Consider the following 26,973-nt stretch of genomic DNA (forward strand, 5'->3'; position numbering starts at 1 on the left):
GAGGTATGATAAGATGGTAAGGGTTATATAATTAAGAAACGTTTACTATGTTGTTTCTATATTTTGTTCTAATCTATTATTTTAATTTTGAGTTATCTCTTATACAAATATGGATAATATATGAGTGCATCCTTGAATCCAATGTCTTTGCAGTTCATGTCCATCACAAGGCAGAAAATATTTAAAAATATTTAGTAAAAATAAAAAAAGAAAAATTTTGTCATTTGATAATCTTTGATTGGTTAAAATAAATCATAAAAAAATGAGTCTTACCCAGGATGTGCCCTAATATGTCTTCTTTTTCTTTCTCTTGATAGAATAGAAAAACTTATTTATTGTAAATTAATATTTTTCCTATCATAGATATATTTTTATTTGATCCAAAGCTTGAAATATTGTTACCATTTCTATCACTTATGTTTGGAGTTTAAATTTTATTTTGAAATAAATAGGTTTCATAAATTTTTACCTTGAATTTTAAGTTTTATTTCCATAATTTCATTGTCTTTGGTTTTAAAATTTAAAATTTCAACTTTGATCATTTACTTGAATACCAATGGTTCTTTGATGTTTATTAATTAATTTAAAAATAAATAATTGACTATAATTAAATTAGATTGATTATTGATCATATTAAAATTAATTTAAAATGGGCGTTTACATTATAATTATTTTAAATTAGTTAATTAAACACGTCAAATACAAAAGTGAGTATTTGTAAAAATCTGAGTATAAAAATGTAAAATACTAAAGTTTAGTAGAGTGGCCATATGAAAACGAATTAATCACAAAATTCAATAATAGAAGTACAGTGATTATTTAGAATTTAGAGGACAAATAAAAATAAAATCAAAACCGAAGAACAACATAATAGCTAGATGTATGATTCACAAGACTTTCATCATCATCTTAGGACATCCTCGAGTCCAAAAGTTTTGAAACATATCTATTTGAGAAAGAAAAAGTGAAAAACTATTTCCACTTGATACCTACTCTATTTCTTGATTTTTGTTTTTGAAAATGAAGCATAGGAATACTACTTTTACTTTCAAACTTCTTTATTCGTCATCTACTTTTTATCGATTGTTTAAAAAATCAAGCTAAATTTAAAAGCTACACAAATAACTTTCAAAAACTTGTTTTGTCATTGCAATTTTGCTAAACATTCAATCATTGTGCTATGCAAATAATTTAAGGTTGGATTAGGTTTAAGGGTATTGTGGGACCAACCCAAATTTTTAAGTTGGTTGGGTTGGCTAGGCAAATGACTCCGCAAGGATTCTCGACTCAACCCTAAAGTTGGGTTGAGTTATCACATTGAATAGTTTTTTTCTCATTCCTAATTTTTGTTAGGATTAAAAACATTATAACGCCCTATCCATAAAATCCACACATCCAAAAATATTAATATATAAAGTACAACATCGTCCATACTTGAGAGTTACATTCACACATATATATATATATAATATCATTAATTTAGGTTGGATTAGGTTGAACCAAAATTTTTAGATTTCGTACTAATTCGGGACACAATTCAATCCTTATAAATCACAATAAGACACGAGAAAGAAATAGGTTTAATTTTTTTTAAAAAAAAAAAATGGGCTTGATTTTAGAAAACTAAGAATAAAAAACCAAATATATAATTTGTATTATTATTAGCTATAAAAATTCTTCAAAAACACCCACCATCAAACCAAGCATAAATAGGCCAATAGTAGGATTGCATAGGCAAACTCATAATTTAGCTAAAATTAGATTTATTTATTTATTTATTGTACTTTCATTTAATTTGTTGGGTCATAATTAACCCAAAAAATATATTGAATTCATTTGATTATTCAACGACAGGAAAACGTTGGGAAAATATTGACAAATTAAATAATTAATTTCATGTAAGTATGATTTAGTTAATTAAAATTGAAAACATATTTATATCTATCTACCAAATTTATAAATATAACCAATATGCAGCAGCTATCAATTATCATATCCACATCAAAAAAAAAGAAAAAAAATTGTAAACAATAATAAATAGCTGGAAGAGGGTTGAAAATAAATGAATTAATATTAAACCAAATAATTGGGGTTTGACAAAAACCAGAACTAAAAACTTTGCCGTATCAGATAGAATAATAAGATCGCATTAAATTATAAATAATATTTCATGACTAAGTCTGAAGCACGTCACACTAAAATTAATAATTACATCTTTCTGCTTAAACACACACAACCTTCACTATCTTCTCCCCCACCACTGCTGTTTTTCCTAATATATTTTCATTTCCAAGAGAATTAGAATTTAGTTCTTACGTTACCTTCATAATTAAAAATATGGTCTTCATAGTTTGATCAAAATAAACTTTTATTAATAGTTTATACAACAAACATTGTTTATGTGAGAGTTTTATCTAATCCCATGGCTATTATATGTGAAGTTATAAAATTTATGGACTTTTTTTCTTTTTTGTTATAATTTAGTCTTCTTTTTTTTTAAGTCTTTAAGCTTTCATAAAAATAATAAGTTTTTGTAATTTAAAATTTATAAGAATTCAATCCATGTGATAGAATTAATGGTAGAATTTAGTGATCTAGATTTGATGCATAAATGATAAACTAAGGAAAAACTCAATATTTTTTATAAAGTTTACCATCTACATATTTTTTTAAAAATGGCAATAATTTGTGTATGTTATTGGCTAACTTGTTACAAACTTAAAAATAATAAAACTTAAATTATTACAGTATAGAAACTAAACCTTGTTATAAATTAAATTTAGGAAACCTACGGTAAAAGTGTTTTAACATACTTATTTTCTAAACCAAGTAAAACCTAGAACTACTAGACAAGAAAAATGTGAAAAGTTCTATTAAAATGTAATGGCATTTTTGTTTGTATGTATATTAATTGTGATAAATAAATTAAGAGTAAAGTTTGTGTAATGCTCTAAGTTTAGGGAAGAGACACGAATGAACCAATATCACACTTAAATAAGAGATATCCTAAGAACAGGAAATTCGTAAGATTAAGAAAAACTAAAAAAGAATTAAAAACTACTATTTATATCAACAAGATGTACCCATACTTTTAAGTGGTTTGATCATAGCAATTTCAAAAGTTAAATGTGTTTAGCTCGAAATAATTCGTGTTGATTTGTGGGAACGACTTTTACTCTAATAAGCATTCACAAGATCATATGTATGAGAATGTCGGAGATTCTAAATCTGAGACGTTACAATTTGTTTAATACCATTATTACCCTGTATGAAGATCATATGGTTAATTACAAATGAGAGTGTATAGTTTGAATTGAAATGGTTGGGAAAACATGAATTTTGAACTAAAGAAAGTAAGAAGTAAAGAAGATTAGAATAAATATATCAAAAAAGGAAATCGTGAAATAAACTTGCTGTAGTAGAGTCCAGATATAAATTTAAATAACCCAGAAACTGACCAATAAATTGATTTCCATTTAGAATTATATTACTAATACCAAAAAAGTATGGTGGACGAATAAATTTGCAGTATTACACATCAACACACATAAAATGTTATTGACGAACCAAAACTGCTATGATTTATTTAAATTATGGTAATATGTCAATTCAATTTAAAATAAGGGATGGGTTTCTTAAACACCCTTACTGGAAAATCATGTTCTCCAGTTTGTCCTGTTACTCAGTAGTATCTATCAGTAAACAATTTTATATACAAGTTGAAGGTGTGTGGTTTAAACTATAAACCTTTTAATTTTTAAACACATATAGATGTTAGACATACTTATAAATGATGAGTATAGATGAACAATTCTTCTTATTATATTTATTCATTTTGAGATAAAACTCATATTATATATATAAAAGTTAATCTATGTCAAAGTGACTTGTGTGTAACAATTTGAAGTTTGTTCATTTAGTTTTTTAAAAAAGTTTAAAAAATGTATAATACTCTCGTATTATTATTATTATTATTGCTATTATTGCTAAATTATTAAAGTAAAAGTCACACTATGAAATTTTCTTTTCAAAATTTAAAAGTTTAAAAAATACAACTTTTAATATGAGATAAAAAAATTCCATTACCACTAGTTTTAGATGGATAAACCGTTAGTAAGTATGTTGAAACTAAAAGAAATAAATTAAAATACTCTTACTTTATATGAACAAAAATAATTAATATCCTCTTGTCTCTTTATTTTTCATGTTTTTCTCCCTCCCTTCTTTCATATCTTCTTACTTCTCCTTTTATTAATTATTGGACGTTTGTTTATCTAAAATAAATAAATAAATAAAATTACACACTTTAGTTAAAGTATATGAACTATAATAAGTCGGTCCATAATAAAAAAAATACCAAATAACTTTAAGTCATATATTTTAGCAAAATTGTACCGATGGTTAATAACCAAATATTTTTTTTAACTGATAATTATTTATAGTTTTGGTTCTGTTTTAAAATGAGATTTTATGTTTTAGAATTGTGTGAAAAATTATGGAGTTTTATGATTTAACATAAATTTTGGTTTTTATTTTAGCGCAAAAAATATGAGATTATCTATACGAAAAAAAATGAAGTTATTTATATAATTGGCTTTAAAATCGGTTTCTTCCAATCTAAGAAAATTTAAAATACATCGATTGGCTTGTTAATGGTAGGAGCATTTTCTTTTACTTTATTTTAAACTAATTTTTTTTTTTTAATATGAATTAAAATTTTGTGTTTGGATACTAAATATTTGAACTTTTATTGAGTTCATCCTATTTTTAAATTTTTTTTTGAAAGTTAATAAATACTTTTTAAATAAAATTTTAATAGTTTTTATCCAAAACTAACCATCGTCATATTTATTTAATCTTTTTAAAGTTTAAAAGTATTTATTAAACTTTTAAAATAACTTTGAGCGATATTTTTTACACAAATTGTCTGCTTGTTTTTCATATATTCATGAAATTTTAAACCAATATTAAATATTCTTTATTGTCATCAAATTTTAAAACGAAGGATGCTATTATCGAGAAATATTAAAAACTACATTAAATGGGTTTTTGAAATATCTTTTAAACCTATGTGATTTTTATACCTAAAATATGAATGTAGTCCGATTAATAAATAAGTTAATGTGTTAATGAATCATTACTATTCATTTTAATTAATTATTAAATATAAATATATTTTTTAGACTTAAAAAATTTCAACAATGGAACTATACAATGAATACTATAAATTATTTAAATGATGATTTAAACTCATATGTCAAAATAAAAGTAATTGGACTAACTATAGTGTTTGTGCTATAAAAATTTAATTTTTTTTTTCATCTTATACATTTGGAAAAAATATGTATATCAAGTTTGAAGTTACCCATTCTCACTTTGTTATATCAAATGCTGCCATGTTGCATCAGTATTTAAATATCAATATACACAAGTACAAGTCTATTTCATGCTGAAAAACATCTTGTCTTTTAAAATTTGGGGTCCAAACAAATACGCATCTCTTTTTTTTATTAGTTCAATTCAAATAAGTACTCAAAACCTTTTGAAACAATAAAATAAATAAAACCCGAGTTTAGTTTTGATTGCATATACATTCAAATAATCTTAATTAAATAACATAAGATAGGGTACCCCTTTTGACGGGAACAATATAATAAAACAATTAATGAGTAAATTATTGATCGGAAATTGACATTCGAAATTAATTAAAAATTTAGAAATTTCAACTTTGAATATATTGCTTGGCAAAAGTAGTTTTAAAAAAAGCAAAGACAGTATTTTTAATTTTTCCTAATTCTCAAATGGTTTTGTGTGTATCCTAATATCCCCCACGCGTTTTCTTATTGGTGCAAGCCCATGTCTCATCCTCTAAACATTTGTATATATAAACTAACCATTTCGCCTTTAAACCATGCATTATTCAAAACCAAACTCCAAACCTCCAAATATGTATACTCATTATTCCATTGTTTTATCACTCATTTTTACCAATCTACTTCTCTTCTCCAGCCTCTCTCCGACCACGGCGGCCGGAGGGAGTTGGATGTTACTGCAGAGAAGCGTCGGCATATCGGCCATGCACATGCAATTGCTTCAAAATGACCGCGTTGTGATGTACGACCGTACTGATTTTGGTCCCTCCAATTTGTCTCTGCCTGGAGGAAAATGCCTTAGAGACCCTAAAGCCAAAATAAAAGTTGACTGTACGGCACATTCTATTGAGTACAATGTCATCACCAACACATTCCGACCACTCATGGTTCTTTCCGACGTTTGGTGTTCCTCCGGCTCCGTATTACCTGACGGTACTCTCGTCCAAACTGGCGGTTTCAATTCCGGGGAACGCCGAGTCAGAAAGTTCAGACCCTGTTCCACCTGTGATTGGGAAGAGATTCCATTAGCGCTATCGGCCCGCCGGTGGTACGCCACTAACCATATTCTCCCCGACGGTAGACAGATCATTTTCGGCGGTCGACGACAGTATAATTACGAATTCTACCCAAAAGACGAAGCAACTCAAAATGTGTTCGATTTGCGTTTCTTAGCAGAGACTAATGACAATGGCATCGAAAACAATTTATACCCATATGTTTTTCTTCAACCTGATGGAAATTTATTCATATTCGCTAACAATCGAGCTATTCTATTCGATTACACCAAAAACAAAGTGGTCAAAACATTCCCGGCTATTCCTGACGGCGAGCCGCGGAACTACCCGAGCACTGGCTCCGCCGTGATGCTTCCATTGAATGTGGATGCTAAATTCATTGAAGTTGAAGTATTGGTTTGCGGTGGAGCTCCGAAAGGGTCTTATGATAAAGCCAATAGTCATGGAATTTTTGTAGAGGCGTTGAGAACTTGTGCCAGAATTAAAATTACTGATCAAAATCCTCAGTGGGTTATGGAAACAATGCCGCAACCCAGAGTGATGGTTGATATGTTGTTGCTTCCAAACGGCAACGTTTTGCTCATTAACGGAGGTTCCGCCGGTGCCGCTGGTTGGGAAATCGGCCGGAAACCGGCTTTAAACCCGGTTCTGTACCACACGAATAACCCAGTTGGTAAAAGATTCGAATTGCAAAATCCTACCACAATTCCTCGAATGTACCACTCGACGGCGATACTACTCCGTGACGGTCGCGTTCTCGTCGGCGGTAGTAATCCACACTCCTCATACAATTTCACCGGCGTACTTTTTCCGACGGAATTAAGGTTAGAAGCATTTTCACCTTCGTATTTAGACCCTGAATTTGCATACCTACGACCCGCAATCCAATTCCCTGCTTCTTCGGTAAAGCTCCGGCATGGGCAAGCATTGAAGGTGGGTTTTACAGTCCCCGGTAAAGTTGACTCGACAAGATTGTCGGTGACGATTTTATCGCCGTCGTTCAATACTCATTCGTTCTCGATGAATCAGAGGCTGTTGATTCTTAGCACCACAAAGTACAGACTTAGAGGGAATAAGAAATATGAAGTTGAGGTTACAATTCCGGGATCGGGTAATGTTGCACCGTCGGGATACTATATATTATACCTTGTTCATAAGGAAATTCCGAGCATCGGTATTTGGGTTCAATTGAGTGATAGAAAATAAAATTTGACGTCAAATTCAGGAAATTTGTGTTTGGATTTAATAATTAATTTTTAATTTTCATTTGTGTTTTTGTGTTTTTTATTTATTTTTTAAACACAATAATTGTCGATAAAAATACAGGGAGAAAATTAGAAAGAAAAAAATATAGAGTGGTTTGATTCGTTTCAAATAAATAAATGTTGGATTAGTTACTTGTAAATTTCGTCGGGTGTAAATAATTAAAATTACATAGCTTGTTTTTCTGATTGGTGTGTAAATAATTAAAATTATAAATGGATTATTTCAAATGAAAATGTTTATAATTTATGTGTCTCTTTTTCTAATTTCAGCTTTCAAAGGTTGTACCCATTTTTTATTTCTCCATATTTCAAAACGTTTAATAATAGATTATTGAATTTGGAATTCCTGTCAATGTTAATTGATAATGATCAAATGAAGAAAATAAAAACAATTCAATTAAATTAAGGTCATAGTTTATATTTTAATATTCTTTAAAACAAATATATTATTTAAAAAATCATGCGACATTTTAGTGTCTATCTAATAGGTTGCACAAAGGTGTTTAATAACAATCATTGGCTAATTACTTGACAATTGACACAAATTTAAATGCGTTGTATAAAAAGTGAATAAAAAAGCTTATCAATGGTCAATAGTTGTAGGTTTAAACAAATGAGAAAAAGATTACTTTGTTCTTGAGATTGTCTTAATTTACGTGGGTATCTAAAATTTTAAACTCTAACATATAACTTTAAACTTTGATATAATCTCATTCTTATTTTTGGATTTTTATTTTTCTATCCACCATAGTTATAGGTATAGTGATTTAAATTCTTTTACCTCAAACGTATTCAAGTACACGACAATTAAGTTTACACTCTTTTATCTAAAATTTTTCATTTTTTCTTATGAATAATGTTAATTGAGAATAAACTCTAGGTAGAAAAAGAGATTCGTCTTTTTAGTGATTATTGGTACAATGAGTCGTCATAATTCTAACTCAACCCAATTAAGATATGATTATCTTGTTTGATCCAATAGTCATATTTTAATTAGGATTCATATTTTATGATAAGGATGATTCATATTCAACATCAGTCTATATTTCGTTTCATGTTTTTTGTTTCGCTAAATTCTAAAAATATGTGTTGGAGAGACAATCTCAATTCTGTTCTAAAAAACTGTTTTTCGAATTTTGTGATACAAACAATATAAATTTTGAAAAAATACTTTTATTTTTTAATTGTATCTAAAATTTAAATTTCAATATTTAAAATGTAGAGTTATATTAAATAAAAAAAACGTTTAGAAATATAACAATGCAATGTCATGTTAATAACTCTAATTCAACTTATTTTTATTTAAAATATGTATTATATATAATATTATAAGTTATATTAAATTCCAAAATGCCATATCTCTATAGTTTGAATAAAGTTAAAAGTGTTTTAAAATTTAGAATTTTATTCATAAATATTCTCTATGGTTGGTTAAATCCTTGTAAAGAGTCTCTACCCTATGGACTATTTATGAGTTCTTGTCAAACCATAAGAGTTTAATTTATAATTATGTAGGAAAAAGTTTCAATTTATTCTATACATTATATGAAATTATCATTAATAATTCTATCATTTTTCTTTACATAAAACTATGTTAAAAAATATATATAATTAATTGTTACTGTCAACTAATATACAACTAGTTTACAATTATTTAAATTAGAATTCAATTTCTAAATTTCTATATGAAAAAAATTAATATAATTAATATATCTGTTTTGGATTTCTTAATAGATTTAGAATTTTCTAGGTGGATCTAGGATTTCTTGATGGATAAAGACAAAAAAAAAAAAAATCATGAGCATGATCGAGAAAAATGATATATTGATGAGTATTGTCCATCAAAAAAAAAAATTTATAATTATGAGTTTATGATAAGATCATGGACAAGACCCACAAAAAAATGAAAAAAACTATTTTTTACGAAGCACGAAATTTAGACCATCGTTAACGGGCTCGGAAAACATGATATTCCTTAATAATATTTTTAAAACTTTATTTATGTGTGAAAAATTCTCCATAAACAAACTATACAAGTGGGAAAAAGATTACAAATATAATTACAATTCATAAATAAATAACCAACTTAACAACTCAATGAGCTGTCTTCTTAGTGCACCTCAGTTATCTAGTTTGTGAGGTGTAACAAGAAGTCATGAGAATAAAATAGCTTAGCTTAACCCTCTAAAGTTACAATGAGATGACTTCCAATACCTTCTTTCTTATTTGATTAAGACTGATCTATTTATTAATTCTTTTCTTTGGGTGGATGTATAATATTTTGCACAATATTCCTCTGGGTTAATAACTCTCTGGCCTCCACCTAGTGGTCAATATATCATGCCCTGTCAATCTAACAAATTGTATATATTTTTTCCGTACCATAGAACGTGATAGTAAATTCTAAACATCGAGTTTAGTTTGAAAATGTAGAGAGGATTGATATGGAATTCAAGAGAGTGCATTTTGTTTCCCTTTTAAACCAAAATAACTAGAAACAGAGAGAGATATGTCATTAAAACAAAACTAAATATAATGGGTTGGTGTTGTAATTTTCACATTTAAAGGATGTTATGATTGATGAGATATGGGGGATGAGATAAATATAGATGAGATTTTTAGAAAGAGGGTTGAGGGAAAATAGGGTTATTATTGGTTGTGATGGAAAGGAGTAAAGGAGTGAGAGAGTTATTTCCAAAATGGAAAAAAAGAGAAAGGAATGGAAGTGGGTGACTCTGTTTTGCTTTAGCCAAAAGAATCATATGAATATAATGAACTTTTACATATGGTATGGGATCATACCATCATATACCATGAATAATAATGGAATGAACGACAAAAGAAGGTGAACCAACTCCACGTATCCTTTTCGTCATCAAATTTCAACTTTGTCATATTAACTATGTATGCTCCAAATTCAATATAAATCAATTTCCTCTACGAATCAATTCCAAACCAAGAGAAGAGAGTTTGTTTTCATTTTCAACCAATCGTCGTCATCCATCTATATATTTTCATATTTACTTTCATTGTCAAATGTGTGTATATATATTTCACGTGTTTAAATCAATAATTAATTATATATAAATGGTTGATAATAATTCATGAATAAACTTAGTTTATTTACAATGTTAGTCATGTCCATACGGATAAAAGATATCACTTTTTTTATTTGATCGATGATATTTGATCTCACATCTTTAATGGTAAATTTAATTTATTGTTTTGGAGAAGAAATACAACAAGCAATATAAGAAAACAAAATATCTTACGCATAAATCAATATTTGGCAAAAGAGGTAGAACATGCTAGAGAGGGAAGATAAGAAGTAACTCTTTTGTTGGGCTTCCATGTTTTATTTATAACGAAAGTCGGGGTCTTCCTTATTATCCTTTCAGATTTAGAATCTAATTTTCCCTAAATCATATTTTTCCTTGTTTGACACATATAGTTGGATTTGAGCTACCAAGAACAATGTTTCAAAATGGAGGGTTGATCTAAATCAACCACTCATGTAAGATTATTAAGCTTGGCTTTAGCTCGGCCGTAGCTAAAAGGCTAAAGCAGGCCATAAAAGCTCAATTTTTCTGGTAGCGCAATTAATTGTGTTTTGGCCCAATTGTCTTTTCTCCCCATTTGTTACGAGCTCTCTTGACCTCGCTTACTCCTACTGCTCTCAGGTCCAGTTTTTGAGATTAGGCAATTTTGCTAAGTTTTTACTTTGATGATCTTTATTGTATTGACCCAAAATTATCCCTAACAATAGAGAAAGAAGAGCCAATAGAATTAGATAGTTTATATGGTACAAATTTTATAAACTATAGAGTAAATAACACGAATTAAATAGCCATTTGAAGACAACTTGAGTTTCAAGAGGCACTATTGAGATATCTGCATTGGACAATACAGTACTAATAACATAAGGAAACATTAATCTTATATTTGATCGACTACTTACATTTTGAGTCTAACGATTTTATAACTTCTTAAACTTCATAAATTATTTCACTTATTTCAAATATCCGTCTCTGTGTAGATAAAAACCGAAAACGACAATAATAAAAACTTTTTTCAAAATAGTGTTACATAAACTCTGTTAAAGATTATGTCCATTTTTGGAAGAGTAAATTTGAAAGTATTAGTTAATTTTAGAAAGTGAGAGGTTGAGTGAAAACAACTATTGTTAATGGTTGTTTTTGTGGCCAGTGAGCAGTATATGAACAAATTGTGATGATTAAAAATTTAAACATAAACCATCCAAACTATAATGCTATTTCATTGTAAAATATAAGGGCGTTATGATTATATTGTGGGTTATTTATGTGAGTTCATGCATTCCAATACATCTAATTAAAATGGTATAAAACTCAAAAGGAATGTACAGTCAAGACTTTGGTTGCAACGCCAGAAGCAAAAAATTCAAAGCAATCAAATTTAATAAAAGTAAAGTTGTATTTAGTATTGTCATACATGCATTTGGTAGTAAATTTAAAATACTTTCTATACTGTTTATAAATTAAAAAATTATTGTCGGTGTCCACTAAAGATTATTTTTTATACCATTATTGTTTTGTAATATTATATAATTTAGAAAAAATTGCATAAACCACCCAAACGATGGAGTTAGTTACCATTACAACCTAGCTTAAATTTTCAAATTTTATCTAATTGTGTCCATTTATGTTTATCCCCGCTTATTTCTATGGTAAAAATAGTTGTTGCACCCTGGCTAAACAAATATCGATTGCTTTTCAAGGTTAACACAGTTTTCTAGTCGAATAGAAAATTTTGAGACCAATCACAAATTGTCACTTTATTTACTAAATTAACGATGAAAAATACAAATAATTAATTTTGTGACTAATTAAAAAAAATTGACATGTGGTCAAAATTAAAACTGAAAACATAAATTGGTCCATTCTAATGTTGGATCAAGTTAATTATTTTATTCAATTAAATATTATTATTTGGGTTAAGTTCAATTGAGTCCAAAAATAAGTTTAATTTAGTTAACACAAATTTATGTGGTTGAACCTATAAATCTGGTTCATGGACTAACAGACTTAAACTCATAAAGCTGGAGAAGTCTACGGCAACCCTTCAAACAGATGAAGTTTTAAACTTTTGGGTCTTACCAATAACTTTTCTAACACATTATTATAAAATCATGTGTTGATGAAGCCAGGCGTAGTGTCATTTTATTGGGTGACAGTTAACAAAAGTGGGAAAAATGACACAAAAATCTGGAGTTCACCTTTGAAGCACCTAAGCAAACAAGAGTTGGATATGAAAAAAGAAGCATAAGGAATATATGTAATTACATAATTACTCATTAATTAATTTGGTCAGTGGATTTTTCATGCCCAACTGGATTAAACAGACGTGTTAATTACTTAATTAATTAATTGTGTTGAAAGGAAAGAATAATTGTCGGGAAGAAGAAACTACGGAATGAGTTGGCAATATGGAAATACCAAACACAAAGAGAACGTGTGGGCATGTCGAACCCTGAACTGGGCCCAAGGCCCATTATGGCATTTTAGTATGGATTATATTTGGGTTGGTATTAGATAGAGATAAGAGATAACTGGGTCAGGCTCATCGAGGCCTTTTAGTAGCGAGTCGGGCCGAACAAGTGAGCCGTTAGTGAATGGTGTTTATGATCGAGAAAATTGATAATCACGAGAAACAGTTAATAGGATCACGAGGAGGAGAGCACGTCGGAGCATTCCAATTTCCGAACCATTCAAACTTCCTTTTACTTTAACTCTTCCTCACGGGTTTTTGCATTTTAATAAATAAATAAAATTTGAAAATTTGAAAAAAGAAAAAGAAGAAAAAGTATATTCTTAAATGGAAAGATAAAAACGCAGAAGGAGAAGGAACGGTCAAGATTTAGGAAGAAGACAAGACAGACAAGACTTGGGATTAAAAAGAGAGAAAATCTCAGAGATAATGACTTAAATGAAAAGTCTTAGGAAACCCAAAAAAAAGAAAAAAAGAAAAGAAAAGAAAAGAAAAACAGAGTCCAATAAAATCTATTTATTTCTAATGCCTACTTCTCTTTTTCTCTCTCTATTTGAATTTATTTCCTTTATTAATTGAAAAATCTTAATTCTCGGAATGCCCAAACAAATCCACCCCACCACTTTTCGGTTTTTGGTTTCTTTTATTTTATCTTAAAAAATTTTCTCTTGCTTTTGCTTTAGCTATTTGCTATTGCTCTTTGCTTCCCATTTGGATTAGGGTTTCTTCTTGCTTCATCTTCTTCTTCGTCTTGGAGTGAAAAAAAAAAAAAAGAAAGGCTGATACCCTTCCCGATCTCTTCTACTAGCCGTTAACTTCCCCCCTTTTTCCCGCCAATTTTAGCTTCTCTTTACTTCCTTTTTTCAACCCCTTTGCTTTCCCCTTCCTCCTGTCGTTTTTTGCTCCCGGTGTCTTTTGGGATTTTTTTTTTTTTTCCGTTGCTCTCTCTGAGCTTGGCGGGAAATGTCTACGCTCGATGACGGTTCCAAGGTCGAGGAGGTTAAGGAGAAGGAAGAGAAAGCAGGGGAGCTTTTGTTTTGTGGTGCTACCTCTTGGGATATAATTGGTCGAAAAAAGGGTCCCGTTGAAGGCAACTTGGTCTCTCCTACTCGCCTTCGTCCGCTTGTCGGCATTGACATTCGTTTTGTTGCTTCTGGCTGCAGTAAGTTTTTGCCATTCTGTACAGGATTGGGTTTTTTTTTTTTTTTTTTTGGTTTTGGAATAGATAGAATAGGTTATGTTTGGTTTTTACGTTAGACTTTTTACTCTGAACTAGACAGAGTGGTTGTTTGATGTATTTTGTGGTGTGTTCAACTCTGATCCTGCATTGCAGTGAAGTGGTTTTTGACGTTTTGAATGTTAATCTTGGCGTAGCATCGTGTCATTGTGTGGCATTGGACGTGGAAGGTCGTTGCTATACCTGGGGACGCAATGAGGCATGTTTACTTTCAACTCTGAAGATTAAAGCCATTACATTTTCTTGTATATATATAGTTTCTTGTCTATTAATTGTAACTTTCCTGAACCATCAAGTGATTTGTGTTCAGAAAGGTCAATTGGGTCATGGAGATTTGATTCAGCGAGATAGGCCTACTATAGTATCTGACCTTTCGAAGTATGTTACTATATTTGACGGAGGTTTACTCCATTGGATTTTTTAGGTTTTGTATGCTTTTCTAAGAGTTAATGATGTATGTGCCAAGGTACAAGGTGGTTAAAGCTGGAGCAGGGAGAAACCACACTGTTGTGGTCACGGAGGATGGAAATTCTCTGTCATTTGGTTGGAACAAACATGGCCAGTTGGGTTCAGGTTCTATAAAAAATGGTGAGTTGAGTTAATTAGAGTTTTTACTAAAGGCAAATGCTTAACTCTTTATGCTGCATTGTTTAGGTAGAGAAATCTGAAATGCCCCTTGCAATGGATGTATATGGGAATTGGGTGTCAATGCATCTCCATATGTTATGTTAAATTAATTTGTAACTCACAAATTTTCTTATACTTGATCATTGTTTTTTGTTTGTTATTATGTAGAGATTGAGTCATCTCCTGTCCGTTGTCTTGTGTCTGAAGTGAAAACTACTGCTTGTGGGGGTGAATTCACTGCGTGGTTAACTTCTATTGAAGGAGCTTCCATACTGTATGGTTTGTGGTTATCTTTACATTTTAATTTTTTAATTGTTCTTGTTGGTTTCTTGCTTTGTTTCATCCTTCGTCACTCCCTGTAGCAATGGTTATTTTGTCTGTTTGGTTTATTCAGTACTGCGGGTCTTCCTCAATATGGACAGCTTGGTCATGGAACAGATAATGAGGTACTATACAATATTTTATTACTACTTTTTCTTTTATTCCTTTTGATTTGTATTGAACAAATGGAGAATCTTTCACTGATGTTGTGAGAAACATTGCATGATGTTCATGGAAGTATTGCAGTCTGCTATGAGATTACCAAGTTTGAGGCACATTTTCGAAATTATTGTTCCAGTGTGGAATCTGGTTTTTGCGATTTAAATACCCAAACGACCTTTATGGTCTATGTCTGAACCATTAGTTGTGATTGTTGAAGATGTAATTTTTCAACTATTGGCTTCCCTCAAAGTTTGCTGATTTTTTAACTTTCCATCTATTCCATGGTTATGAACTATAGTACAACGGTGTTTCAAGTGAAATGCTTGTTTGCCCAGCATTTTGTGTGATTTTATAATGTAGTAGGGTTTTATTAACATTGTGAAAAGTTTTCTGTGATGTGGTCTTGCTGCAACATGTTTTATGGGAATCTGACAGCATTTTAGGCCTTTTTTTGTTCATGAACCTGAGTACTTGCTGTAATTTTACTTTCTGTATTAATAATCTGCGAGAATTGGTGCATAATTATGCACATTCATCTTTATTTGCGATGGTTGCCTAATACCTTGAACACTAATGCACTTGTAATGATAAGATATGCTAAGACTTACTTTTACATGAAGCATTTCTAAAAATGTGATTGCAGTACAACACGAAGGATAGCTCAGTGAGACTTGCTTATGAAGCCCAACCACGCCCTAGAGCAATTGCTTCCCTTGCTGGAGAAAAAATTGTTAAAGTTGCATGTGGAACAAATCATACAGGTTTGTCACACAACTTTCCTCTATGATATGCAGCCACTTTGGAACCTGTTGGACAGGTTTGTTAATACTTCCATTTTCTGATATTTAATATATCTTTAAATGAAATGCAGTGGCTGTGGATTCTAATGGTTTTGTCTACACGTGAGTGTTTCTTGAGGCTACTTTTTTGACATCTCCTTTGTTTTGTCAAATTTTGTATACCATGTGGATTTTAATGGCTTCGTTTTGTTGATGTTTACTTCTACTTTTAGGTGGGGTTTTGGCGGTTATGGAAGGTTTGTGATATGAATCAGCTTGCATTTGGTTACTTCAAATCCACAACTTGAATACCCTTTCTAGCTCATCTTCTCTTTATCCTCTCACTCTCCACCTCCCCCTCTTTGTCTAGCTTTTAAATGTTTGTTGACTTTTTTTATGTTTCTATTTGCAGACTTGGGCATAAAGAGCAGAAGGATGAATGGGCTCCTCGACGTGTCGATATATTCCAGAGGAGAAATACATTGCCTCCTGATGCTATCATTTCAGCGGGGTCTGTGAACTCTTCTTGTACTGCAGGTACCAGTTCTTAACACGAGGGCCTGGACATTATTTTGAAAACTGATTTTCAGATTATTTTACGGTTTTCAACTGTTTCTTGTCTGAACTTTCTTTTGGAAGGACGAGGAGTAAGGATATATTTCTGTACTTGGCTTTCCATTTTACTCTTTGATGATTTGTCATTATTCAATTTTAGTGGTTATATACGCTAAAACAAACCGTTGAATTGTTGCTTTACGAAACAATGTAAATACTTGAAAACAACTAATTGATGCTTCTTCTCTCCCTTTGTGTGTGTGTTTTAAATAAATTACTTCCATTTAGAAAATTCTTCTATCGAGTGAATTTCCTTTTACCACCACTGCCTTTGAACTTTAAGTTTCTAATAAATCTTCTGTTTGCTATGTATGTTACTCATGCTATGGCATGCCTCAACTTCGTAGTGTTTTGAATTGTTATCCACTGATATTTGTGCAACCCTTCACTCATCTGTTTCTTGCTTTTGAGTTTGTTTTTCTTTATTGCCAGAAATCTTCTAGATTTTAAACTCTTCTGTCTCTTTGTAATTCAAGTATTAGTCTCTTTTTGTAATTATGACGTTGTTTCTGTTAAAAGAAAAAAAGACATGATTTATTGAACTTGAACTTGAGGTATGATACTAAGCTAGCTTTTTGGTACGTATTGACATTTTTTTTTCCAGGCGGAGGGCAGTTATATATGTGGGGAAAAATAAAAAATGCAGGAGATGACTGGATGTATCCAAAACCTCTCATGGATTTAAGGTTTTATTCTTTGCTATATGTTGCCTTATGTAGAGTTTTTCTCCCTTTACTTTTATTATGCCTGTGAATTTGATTTCTTGTATTGTACCTTTTCTTTGGAATTATTTCATATATTGCTTCTTCAAGCTATGTGCTTGTTTCTTTTTACTCAGTGGATGGAATATAAGATGCATGGATTCAGGCAACATGCACCATTTTGTGGGTGCCGATAACTCGTGCATAAGTTGGGGCCATGCACAATATGGAGAGCTTGGATATGGCCCAATGGGGCAGAAGTATGTCCTATGCCTCTTGCCTCTCTAGTTGTTCATCTTAAATCTTAGCTTATTCCAGCCTCTGCTGTTTAGGTCTTCTGCGTTACCCAAAAAGGTTGATATCCTGGAGAACATGCATGTCATAAGGTATATTAGTATTTACATGTATAGACTTGTGGCTCTCCTCAAGTATTGTTGGATTTTACAAATTTTCATTTTTGTTGTTGTAGTGTTGCATGTGGTGCTGGACACTCTATGGTTGTTGTTGATAGAACAAATGTAGCCGATCGGCTTGATCAGGTAACGATTTAAAAGTATTTATTCATCAAATGTAGCCAACCGTTGATCGACTTCACACCCAACGACATTTAATTTGCTTTCTAAATATTTTGGTTTCAAGGTAGATATCAATGCATTCAAAATGTTATGGGTTTAAGTTAATGGTTTATGGAAATTGTTTTAATTAATTGTAATTAGATTCCACAGATATTCCAGCCTTGTTTGATAAACACTTTTCTTCTCTATTTTCTGTTTCTTTAATTTTCAGAGCGCAATATTTAGGGACATGTATGAAAAATGAGGGGTTGGAAAACAATTCCAAACATACATCTTTCTCCTTTTGTTGATGACTACTATTTACCTATCGACAGTCATTTCCTTTTTGGTTTTCATTATACACTACTTTTTTACTTGGGTAAAACTGTAAAAGTATACATCTAACTTTTAGTGGATTTGATAACAGCTCGATATACACGATGGCAAAGCTTTTGATGAAGGTACGTGAACACTAGTAATAAACAATATATATGGTTATCAAGAATAATCAAAGACCGTTTTGGCCTGCGAAAAGTTAGATTACGATAATTATAGTGGGGATTTCGGAGACTGAAGCTGTTATTCTTGATGCAGTGAATGTGGTATTGGAAGCAGTACCACAGAGTAAAGGTTCAGCCATCAAGCCAAGTTCAAAGGCTGCTAAAGCATCACTGAAGGCCAAAAAGAGGAAGAAGTCAAAAGATTCATCAGACTCGGAGGAAGAAGAGGAAGAAAATGAAGATGGTGACAGTAGCGATGAGGAGGCCAATGGGCTATCGGATACGAGCGAACAGTATGGGAGCAAAAGTAAGGGTAGAGGAAAGGGTAGTAAAAAGCCATCCAGTGGTGGGAAAGGCAGTGGTCGTGGACGGGGTCGTCCCCCATCAAACAACAAGAAACCAGCAGCTTCTCAAGGAAAAGCAGGAGCTAAGAGAGGTAGACCTCGGAAGACATGAAGACATCCATTATAGTGTAGGTTTAATTGGTGACCCTTACTTCAGTTAAAGTGAAGCCAACCACTCTCTTACACCAGACGATGTATCTGCAGTTTTGAGATTATTTCACCATTTATTTTTCAATGATATGATTATTAAGAGATGTACACTAACTTACCTGATGACATTGATTATTCAGAACTTCAGCAAGTTCTTTTGAGCTTTGAAGGTTTATCGAGTGTAAAAACATTTCGAAATTTTTAGAGCTAAATGGAAAGTCTCTTTCATGTGATTGCTATTATGTTACCTCATAGACCAGCACTTTCAGCACCTACTGTAATCTTGTTCTTAAAACTTCTGCAATGGTGAGAACAGGGGACTTTTCAGAAGATTGACCCACAACCATCCGATATTTGGCAAATCTTGCGGAAGTTTGTGCCAGGGCCAATCCGAGCAATCATGTTTCCTTCAAAAGCAAGGAATGGGAGGAGGGTTCACCTCACTCCTAAGCTGGAATACAGCCATGGGATGAGGGGAGGACCCTCATCTTCAAGGACTCTAACATCTCAACCCTCTCTTAGAAAGAGGATGCTGTTGGATTACTGGTTGTGGAGAGCTTGTGCATATTATTCTCCCTTTGTCTTTTTCTGCATCTTTCCAGTTCATAAAGCAAGGTTCACAGTAACATCTTATGTTTGCCATATTGGTGACACTGTCACATTCAATTCAAAAAGGAATGAAAGCATAACATGCTACACATCGAACCGGGTTCAACATATGCTTTAGATAAACCCGGTTCAAAGTATATACAAAATATTTGATTGATTCAAATTTTGAGTTATTTGACATTTGTTATTGTTAGATGGGTCAGATCCCCAACTACAGTATCTCTAAAGAGAGAGCTTTGGGGGCTTGTGGGGGATCAAGTGGCTTAAACATAAACATACATTGATTCCTTGTGGTCTTCATAAATTCAAAGTTATGGCCAATTTTAGTACATTACACTTAGAAGGATTCACATGATTCTTCGCAATCAACCCATGTGAGTGTGGCTCCACCAGACATCCCATGGTGGGAGGTCCTTCGTCCTAACGGTGAATTGTCATATGACTAATAATATGCTCTGGTTGGTTCTTCAAACATTCTTCACCAACACAATTATTGTCTCTCTTGTCACGGATTTTGCTTCATTTCAACTCCAAATCCTTTGTTAAATTTAATCTAATCTATTAATTTTCATTCATAATTAGACAGATATTAATATCTACACTCAATCCAATAGGTCAGAGTTCAAATACATATGTGGTATGATATTTTTGGCAAGTGTTCTGTTATGTTTAAAAAACCAGCACTATAATTGTATTTTTGGATAAACTTTTAACTTTGATTTAAAATAAATTTTGTGTCTAGCAACAGTATGGTTGGTTATTATGGGCATTAATGTCAACACATGCACAAGTGTGGGTTATTTCCTGCTATTGGTTGGTGAGTGGTTGCATCTTGGAAGAGGTGTCCTACCAAAAACACATAGTTGTTATTTCATTAAAATAAGAAATATGTATTGGCACATGAGAAATAGAGTTCTAATTATGCTCAAATTTGGGTTTGTCATAAACAAAGAACGTGAAGGTAATAAGGTTTGGCTAGCCAAGCATATTGGCGAAGCCTATTATGATTTCATAACCACTCTTGTAAATTTGCACATATTGTTAGTATGATTTTTTTCTTCGAAAAAAGAAAATTCCGATGCCTCTTAAAATATTGGTTACCTTAGTTCGATATCCTCCATTCTTAATAAAGATTGTGTTTGTACTCAAACCATGGTTTATTAAAGTTTTTCTTCCTAAAAATGTAATCGTGGTTGTTCAATTTCAAATTTAATTTTATGTCATAATAACCACCTCTCTAAAAATTAATTTTCTACTAGTTTCTTTGACACTCAAATGTTGTAGAAACAAGTAAATTGTCTCATGAGATTAGTCGAAGTGGATGTAAGCTATGAACATTCACGGGTATATATATATATATATATAAAATAATTTCATATAATTTTAGTTTTCAATTGCTTATATGTTACAGATTATTGAGACATTGTTAGTTTCAACCCTCGACCTCCTTATATCTCTTATTGCGTTATGAAAATGATAATCTTGCACTAAAATAACGATTCACTAAAACATGATGAATAATGGTTGTGGGCTTGGATGTGAAACACATCTCCTACTTAGATGGTGATGTTGGATGAATGTTGAAATAGGGAAAAGACTACATATTAATAATTTGTGTGATTGAATCAAATAATATGAATGGAAAGAAAAGAAAAATAGATTAAAAAGAAAAAAGAAAAGAGAAATGAAAAGAAAATGATAGAAAGTATATAAGATAAAATTAAAAGATGACAGAAAATAGGTGATTGATCTGAAATTAATGTATTTAAGTAAGTCTTAAAAAATGGTCTCCAAGTAGAGGTACATCCATTGCCGCCAATTTCATTGAGTCTCACTGTCTTTGTCCATATTACTCTGTCACACATTTTCTGTCTCCTTCATTTCCAATCTTCCCCATCTCACACATGTGGTAAAATAATTGGGGACCTCAATCTCACTATTAATATCCAATATTATTTTATACTATTTTTTTAAATTTCTATTATTGTTATTTTAAAAAATGAAAATCATGAACAAAATTAGTGGCATTAATCTAGAAATCTTCCGTCCCATCTAATCTCTTTTAATCTCTCTATTTTGTACATATTATTTTATTAAATTGAATTCATTTATTTGATTTATTATTGCTGAAATTATAGAAGCAATAATTTAATTGTATAATTGAACAGTGAAAGAGATTGAAAAACACAAAAGTATATATAACCACATGATATTTTATTAAATTAATTAAAACGATATTTGACTTAGTAAGCGTAATTGATCGCGAGAAATTGTGGAGAAAATGAAAGATTAATTATTTTTATGTACAATAGTTGAAAGTTGAAAGGAGGCCATAAGCCTTTCTTCCTCGGCTACCTCACTCTCCTCTCGCTGCTTCTCTTCTGCTGCTACGGATTTCAAATGCCTAAATTTTGTTGAATTTAGTCGCCTTTTCAGTTCCAGATTCCTCTTTTTGGTGCTCCCGATGCTACTCTATTCGTGGAGGGTTTCTGTTTTTCGTCTTCTAGATCTCTGAAAACAGTGGGCGAGAGGTTTTGTAGCTATGGGGAAGTCTACTTCCTGCTTTAAGATTATCGCCTGCGGTGGCGATTCCAGTGATAAAGATGATATTGATATTTCTGAGGTATCTATGTATCTCATTGCCTCTTACTTCCCATTTTTCCCTTTTCATTTGCTTTCTCTACTTTTTCTTTTCTGCTTTTTTCTTTTCTTTTCTATACTCCAATTTAGTCTCTAATTACTGGAAGTGAGCAATGTACTTCCTCCTCGACTTTACTTAGTAAGAAATGTTTGATGTTTACTGGATTTGTGTTACTTAATGCTCTACTTTGTTTCTCGCTTATCAAATAATTGGAATTAACAGGAGATTTGTTTGGCATTTTATGAGAAATGGTGCTGCATTCAAGATTCAATTTTATTGCTAAGTATCTTCTGTGAGATTATGCCTTTATGTAGTGTTAGAAGGGTTACTTTTTCTAGTTTTGGTTCGTTTCTTGTTATGAGAGATTGGATTAAGATATGGAATAAATGTAGTTTTTATGATTTTTATGTTGCATTTTTGCTTTGCGTTATGTGATCTTTATTTGTATTTATCCAGAGTAAGCGCTTGAATGACAAACAAGGGTGGAGTTTTCGTAAGAGATCTAACCGGCAACGAGTACTAAGCAACACTGTGATTGCTGAAATTCCTTCTCCTGGAAATAAAGAGACCTTTGAAACTGTTAACATTAACTTCCAGCCACCAACTAACGGTTCTATATTAGAAAAAGATCCTGGTTTGCAGTGCGCGAGTGAGAAACCTCAATTACAGAGTACTGAAAATCTCAAGGAATCTGAAGTTGTTGATGTCATTCAAAAGGAGAGTAAAGTTGATGTTGATATTGAGGAACACAGCGTTATTATCATCCAGGCTGTTGTCAGAGGGTGGCTGGTATGCTCTATTTTTCAAATATTTAGGTCATATATTATAACTGCTTGCTGTCCTTGTCCATTCGTTTATGGGAACTTCTCTTGCAGGCCCGAGGAGAGCTTTTGAAGGTTAAGAATGTGGTTAAGTTGCAAGCCGCTATTCGTGGGCACTTGGTCAGGAAACATGCTGTTGAAACTCTTCGCTGTATTCAGGCCATCATTAAGTTGCAAGCCCTTGTGCGTGCACGCTGTGCCCATTTGGCACTTGAACGGTCAAATTCTGAAGAACTGGATAGCAATAGTTATAAGACCTTGGTAACACCACTTAACCCAGATTTGATTTTGAACTTTAAAAAATATGCGTACCGTTCTTGGCTTCAGATTACAAATCCAATTAGGCATGAAAGCAATGCTAACGAAAAAATGTTCCTGCTACCTCTTCTTTATTTTGTATCTCGTATTTCAGGAGAAGGAAAAGTTGAGGAAATCAAGAGAGACTAGCGTTTCAATTGAGAAACTACTTAGCAAAAGCTTTGTTCGACAGGTTTTCTTCTGTTATCCTGTGATTTCTTAAGATGTGAGCACCATGTAACCATTACATATTTTATATCTGATAAAACCTTTTTTTTCATTATTTGAAGCTGCTCAAGTCTACATCAACCACTGAACCTATCAACATTAGTTACCACCAATTTAAATCTGAGACAACTTGGAAATGGTTGGAGAGATGGACGTCTTTTTCATCAGTCGATGTTCTGGAGATCAAGGAAGCACAGTTCCTGACAGAGGAGCAAGGAAAAGAGAAGAAAGAAACACTTTGTGCGTCTGAAGTTATTTTTGGAACTGAATCCAATGTTCTTTGCAAGTCAGATGATTCAAGAACCTGCATTGGGGAATCAGTTGTGCATTCTGAAAGTGAAGATAACTTGATTACTTATGATATGGACAGTGCACAGTTTCAACCACGTCAACTTACCTCTTCTGAGATGGAGAGTTTGGACCAGGCATGGCTTGAGGAGAATACAGATGTCTCGAATGTGAAAGTTACCTTGATGGAGGCAAATTCTCACTTAGATCAGAGGATCGAATTGGTTGCAGATTCTCAGTTGCAGTGTAACACCCATATAGAGAAACTTGAAAAAGAATTCCAGCAAAACAAGACATCGACTGGGATGTTCACCTCAGAACAACCAGAGGTGAAGGAGAAAAAGACTATCTTTGGTTCCAGAAGGGCAAGCAATCCAGCTTTCATTGCTGCCCAATCCAAATTCCAAGAGCTGAGTTCGGTGGAAAATTCAGGTAGATCAATCAATTCGTCGTATCAAGAAACTGGGGCAGAGTCTTGTATTGGTGCTATGTCATCTGCTTCAGGTACTGCTCCAAGGACAGAGGGGTTGTCCACTACAGAAGACTACATCACAAATCAATCCACGACGGTTCGAGTTGGTGGCTCTGACTGTGGGACTGAACTTTCTATTACCTCTACTCTTGATTCACCTGATTTATCCGAAGCTGGAGCCTTCGAATATGAGCATGAAACCAATGTAACTGAGATATGTGTCCATGACCGTAGCAGCAATAAGAGCACAGAAATTGACGTGGGTAGTGCTCCCTCTAGTCTAGTGTCGAACTTGTGTCAACCTCGTTTGGGGTCTCCAGAAAAGTCTAGTGTTGTCTCTAGCAAATCCATCAACAAAATAACTATGAACTCTACTCAAAATGAAGTGAAGCCGGATGCAAATGCATCTGATCAGCAGAGAGAACAGGATGCCGAAACAGGTAATTACAGGTCGTCCCCATCCGCCTCTCCAAGAAGCCATGCCACTTTTCTGGAATCTCAAGGAACGCCTTCTAGTCAGATCTCAATAAAATCTAATAAGAGAAAAACTGATGCGAGCAGAAGCAACCTAAAGCGCAAGTCCCTCACTGCAGGTAAGAAATCACCCTCAAAGCTGCATCGCAATGTCGATTTGCCAAATCATTTTGAACCTTTGCCTAAAGATGAGAAGATTGAAAAGAGGCGCAATTCGTTCGGCTCAGCAAGATCTGATCATATTGAAGAAGAGTCGAGAGAAAGCAGTAGCAATCAATCTATCCCTCATTTCATGCGAGCTACAGAATCTGCTAGAGCTAAGGTGCAGTTAAATAACTCTCCAAGATCCAGTCCAGATGTCCAAGATGCAGAAATATACATCAAGAAGAGGCATTCCTTACCAGGTGCCAACGGAAGGCAAGGATCCCCACGAATTCAAAGATCAACTTCTCAAGCACAAAAGAGCGGAAAGGGAAATGGTACACATTGTTCTTAAAATTTTCATTCTTCTTGGCTTATCAATAAGTTTATAAAAAACCATAAACATCCTTGTACATTTGTTTTGCTTACCGGTTATGCTTTTTATTCTACTTTTCAGAAAGGAAGTGGCAAAGATAGATGGTGAATTTGGTGCTGCTTTGTGATCAACATTTTTTGAATTGATCATAATCTCAAAGACCAACAACATGGCTGCTGCATTGATCTGAAGCTGTGCCACCCTAATTAATCCGACTCCTCATATTAGAGTACTTCCGCTTTTGGGGAAGGGTCCGCATGCTTTTTGGTTAGAACCCACCAATGGGGTCCTAGTAGTTTGGACTTTGGTAAGATGAAAAAAGACCTACAACACCAACATTTTACTGAATATATGATTCATGTTTCTTTCGGTCCTTTTGAATTTCATAAGTACCATCGGTACCGAAATTGTTGAAGTTGTAATGTCTGTTCTAGAAGTTAGTTACCACGAAAAATGTTATATATACATTTGGGGTTAAGTTTGTGTAAATTGTGATAATCAGTTCGTCATTGTTATATTCTTATTATATAGAAGTGCTTATTAAGCTTCAGACTAAATAAAACTCGTGTACTCTTATTGTTGAAGTTAGGCCTATAATCTCTGCATATGTGAAAATATTCCTTAATTATGGTACTAAACTTCAGATAGTCAACTTCAATATGTTTAGTTTGGATATGAAGTGTTGCTTGACATCAAATTTTAACCCAACAAGAAGTTAGTATATCCAAACCAAATAACTCATGAGTTCTCTATTCTACTTTAGTATTTGAACATGACACCGATTTCTGTTTCTTACTCCTCTAAGAAATCAAATTACTACCAACAAAAATACAATACCCTATTGTTCATCTTCTGTGTTCCTTAGATCTAGTCCATTCAATGTAGGTGAAGTATTTGATATTGGCATGATATTGGTATAGCATAATCTTTATTTAATAATTCTGGGAACAACCTTCAAATAATAATACCAACTAAATTGTCTCAAACAAATTTACACTAGTTTTTTTAGCATGCTTTATTTTTTATCTCCTTTAGGTTTTTTCAACGTGTTTTGTCTTCACTCCTCGATTTTTGTTGAATGATTTTTTTACATTATCATTTGTTAAAAATATAAATTAGTTTTCACTAAAAACTCACTCTAATATTCTATCTAGCTAAATTCTAGAAATTGAATACTAAATATAAGATTATAATTTATAAGTGAAAATACATTTTACAACCATTTCTGTAAGCTTACCCTATGGTAAAAAATTGGTGCACTTTTTTTTTAAAGAACCCAATGCACTCCTTACAGATGGAGGAGAACCAAGTAGGCACAAAAACATGCCTACGCACATCTCCATAATGAAGATGGGGCTGACAAAAAAAGACCTATGACTACAACAAGAAACCACAACATGGACAAGATGAGGAATACCATTTTTCAAATGCGAGCACCAGAAACAACCTGAAAAAAG

The 26,973-nt window shown here is 32.3% G+C and overlaps 3 protein-coding genes across 3 annotated transcripts; all 3 read left to right on the forward strand.

The window, feature by feature from the left end:
• Positions 1-5,913: 5,913 nt before the first annotated feature.
• On the forward strand, positions 5,914-7,896 carry LOC101204153 (aldehyde oxidase GLOX). Its single transcript, XM_004147821.2, has one exon. It carries the CDS (start codon positions 5,948-5,950, stop codon positions 7,592-7,594), a length of 1,647 nt encoding a protein of 548 aa, XP_004147869.1. The 5' UTR covers positions 5,914-5,947; the 3' UTR covers positions 7,595-7,896.
• A 5,921-nt stretch (positions 7,897-13,817) lies between these two features.
• Positions 13,818-19,416, forward strand: LOC101217767 (protein RCC2 homolog). The gene is made up of 16 exons (XM_004147792.3): positions 13,818-14,341; positions 14,554-14,615; positions 14,727-14,794; positions 14,883-15,004; positions 15,212-15,317; positions 15,438-15,489; positions 16,170-16,287; positions 16,398-16,428; positions 16,539-16,562; positions 16,718-16,842; positions 17,525-17,606; positions 17,759-17,881; positions 17,954-18,007; positions 18,091-18,160; positions 18,603-18,636; positions 18,770-19,416. Exons 1-16 carry the CDS (start codon positions 14,143-14,145, stop codon positions 19,129-19,131), a joined length of 1,632 nt encoding a protein of 543 aa, XP_004147840.1. The 5' UTR covers positions 13,818-14,142; the 3' UTR covers positions 19,132-19,416.
• Positions 19,417-22,094: 2,678 nt separating this feature from the next.
• LOC101203904 (protein IQ-DOMAIN 32) lies at positions 22,095-26,100 on the forward strand. The gene is made up of 6 exons (XM_004147820.3): positions 22,095-22,401; positions 22,876-23,208; positions 23,295-23,501; positions 23,653-23,730; positions 23,828-25,478; positions 25,598-26,100. The coding sequence occupies exons 1-6, from the start codon at positions 22,321-22,323 to the stop codon at positions 25,615-25,617; spliced, it is 2,370 nt and encodes a 789-aa protein (XP_004147868.1). The 5' UTR covers positions 22,095-22,320; the 3' UTR covers positions 25,618-26,100.
• The last annotated feature ends 873 nt before the right edge of the window (positions 26,101-26,973 follow it).

Source organism: Cucumis sativus, chromosome 3 (assembly GCF_000004075.3).
Source record: "Cucumis sativus cultivar 9930 chromosome 3, Cucumber_9930_V3, whole genome shotgun sequence".
NCBI classification, from domain to species: domain Eukaryota; kingdom Viridiplantae; phylum Streptophyta; class Magnoliopsida; order Cucurbitales; family Cucurbitaceae; genus Cucumis; species Cucumis sativus.

Excerpts from the sequence above, each read along its gene's own strand:
- LOC101204153 (XM_004147821.2), top strand. The coding sequence starts at position 5,948 with ATGTATACTCATTATTCCATTGTTTTATCACTCATTTTTACCAATCTA.
- LOC101217767 (XM_004147792.3), top strand. The coding sequence starts at position 14,143 with ATGTCTACGCTCGATGACGGTTCCAAGGTCGAGGAGGTTAAGGAGAAG. Across the intron at positions 14,342-14,553 it reads TTTTGTTGCTTCTGGCTGCA|CATCGTGTCATTGTGTGGCA; the intron begins GTAAGTTTTTGC and ends ATCTTGGCGTAG. Across the intron at positions 16,563-16,717 it reads GGTTTTGGCGGTTATGGAAG|ACTTGGGCATAAAGAGCAGA; the intron begins GTTTGTGATATG and ends TTCTATTTGCAG.
- LOC101203904 (XM_004147820.3), top strand. The coding sequence starts at position 22,321 with ATGGGGAAGTCTACTTCCTGCTTTAAGATTATCGCCTGCGGTGGCGAT. Across the intron at positions 23,502-23,652 it reads GCAATAGTTATAAGACCTTG|GAGAAGGAAAAGTTGAGGAA; the intron begins GTAACACCACTT and ends CTCGTATTTCAG. Across the intron at positions 25,479-25,597 it reads AAAGAGCGGAAAGGGAAATG|AAAGGAAGTGGCAAAGATAG; the intron begins GTACACATTGTT and ends TCTACTTTTCAG.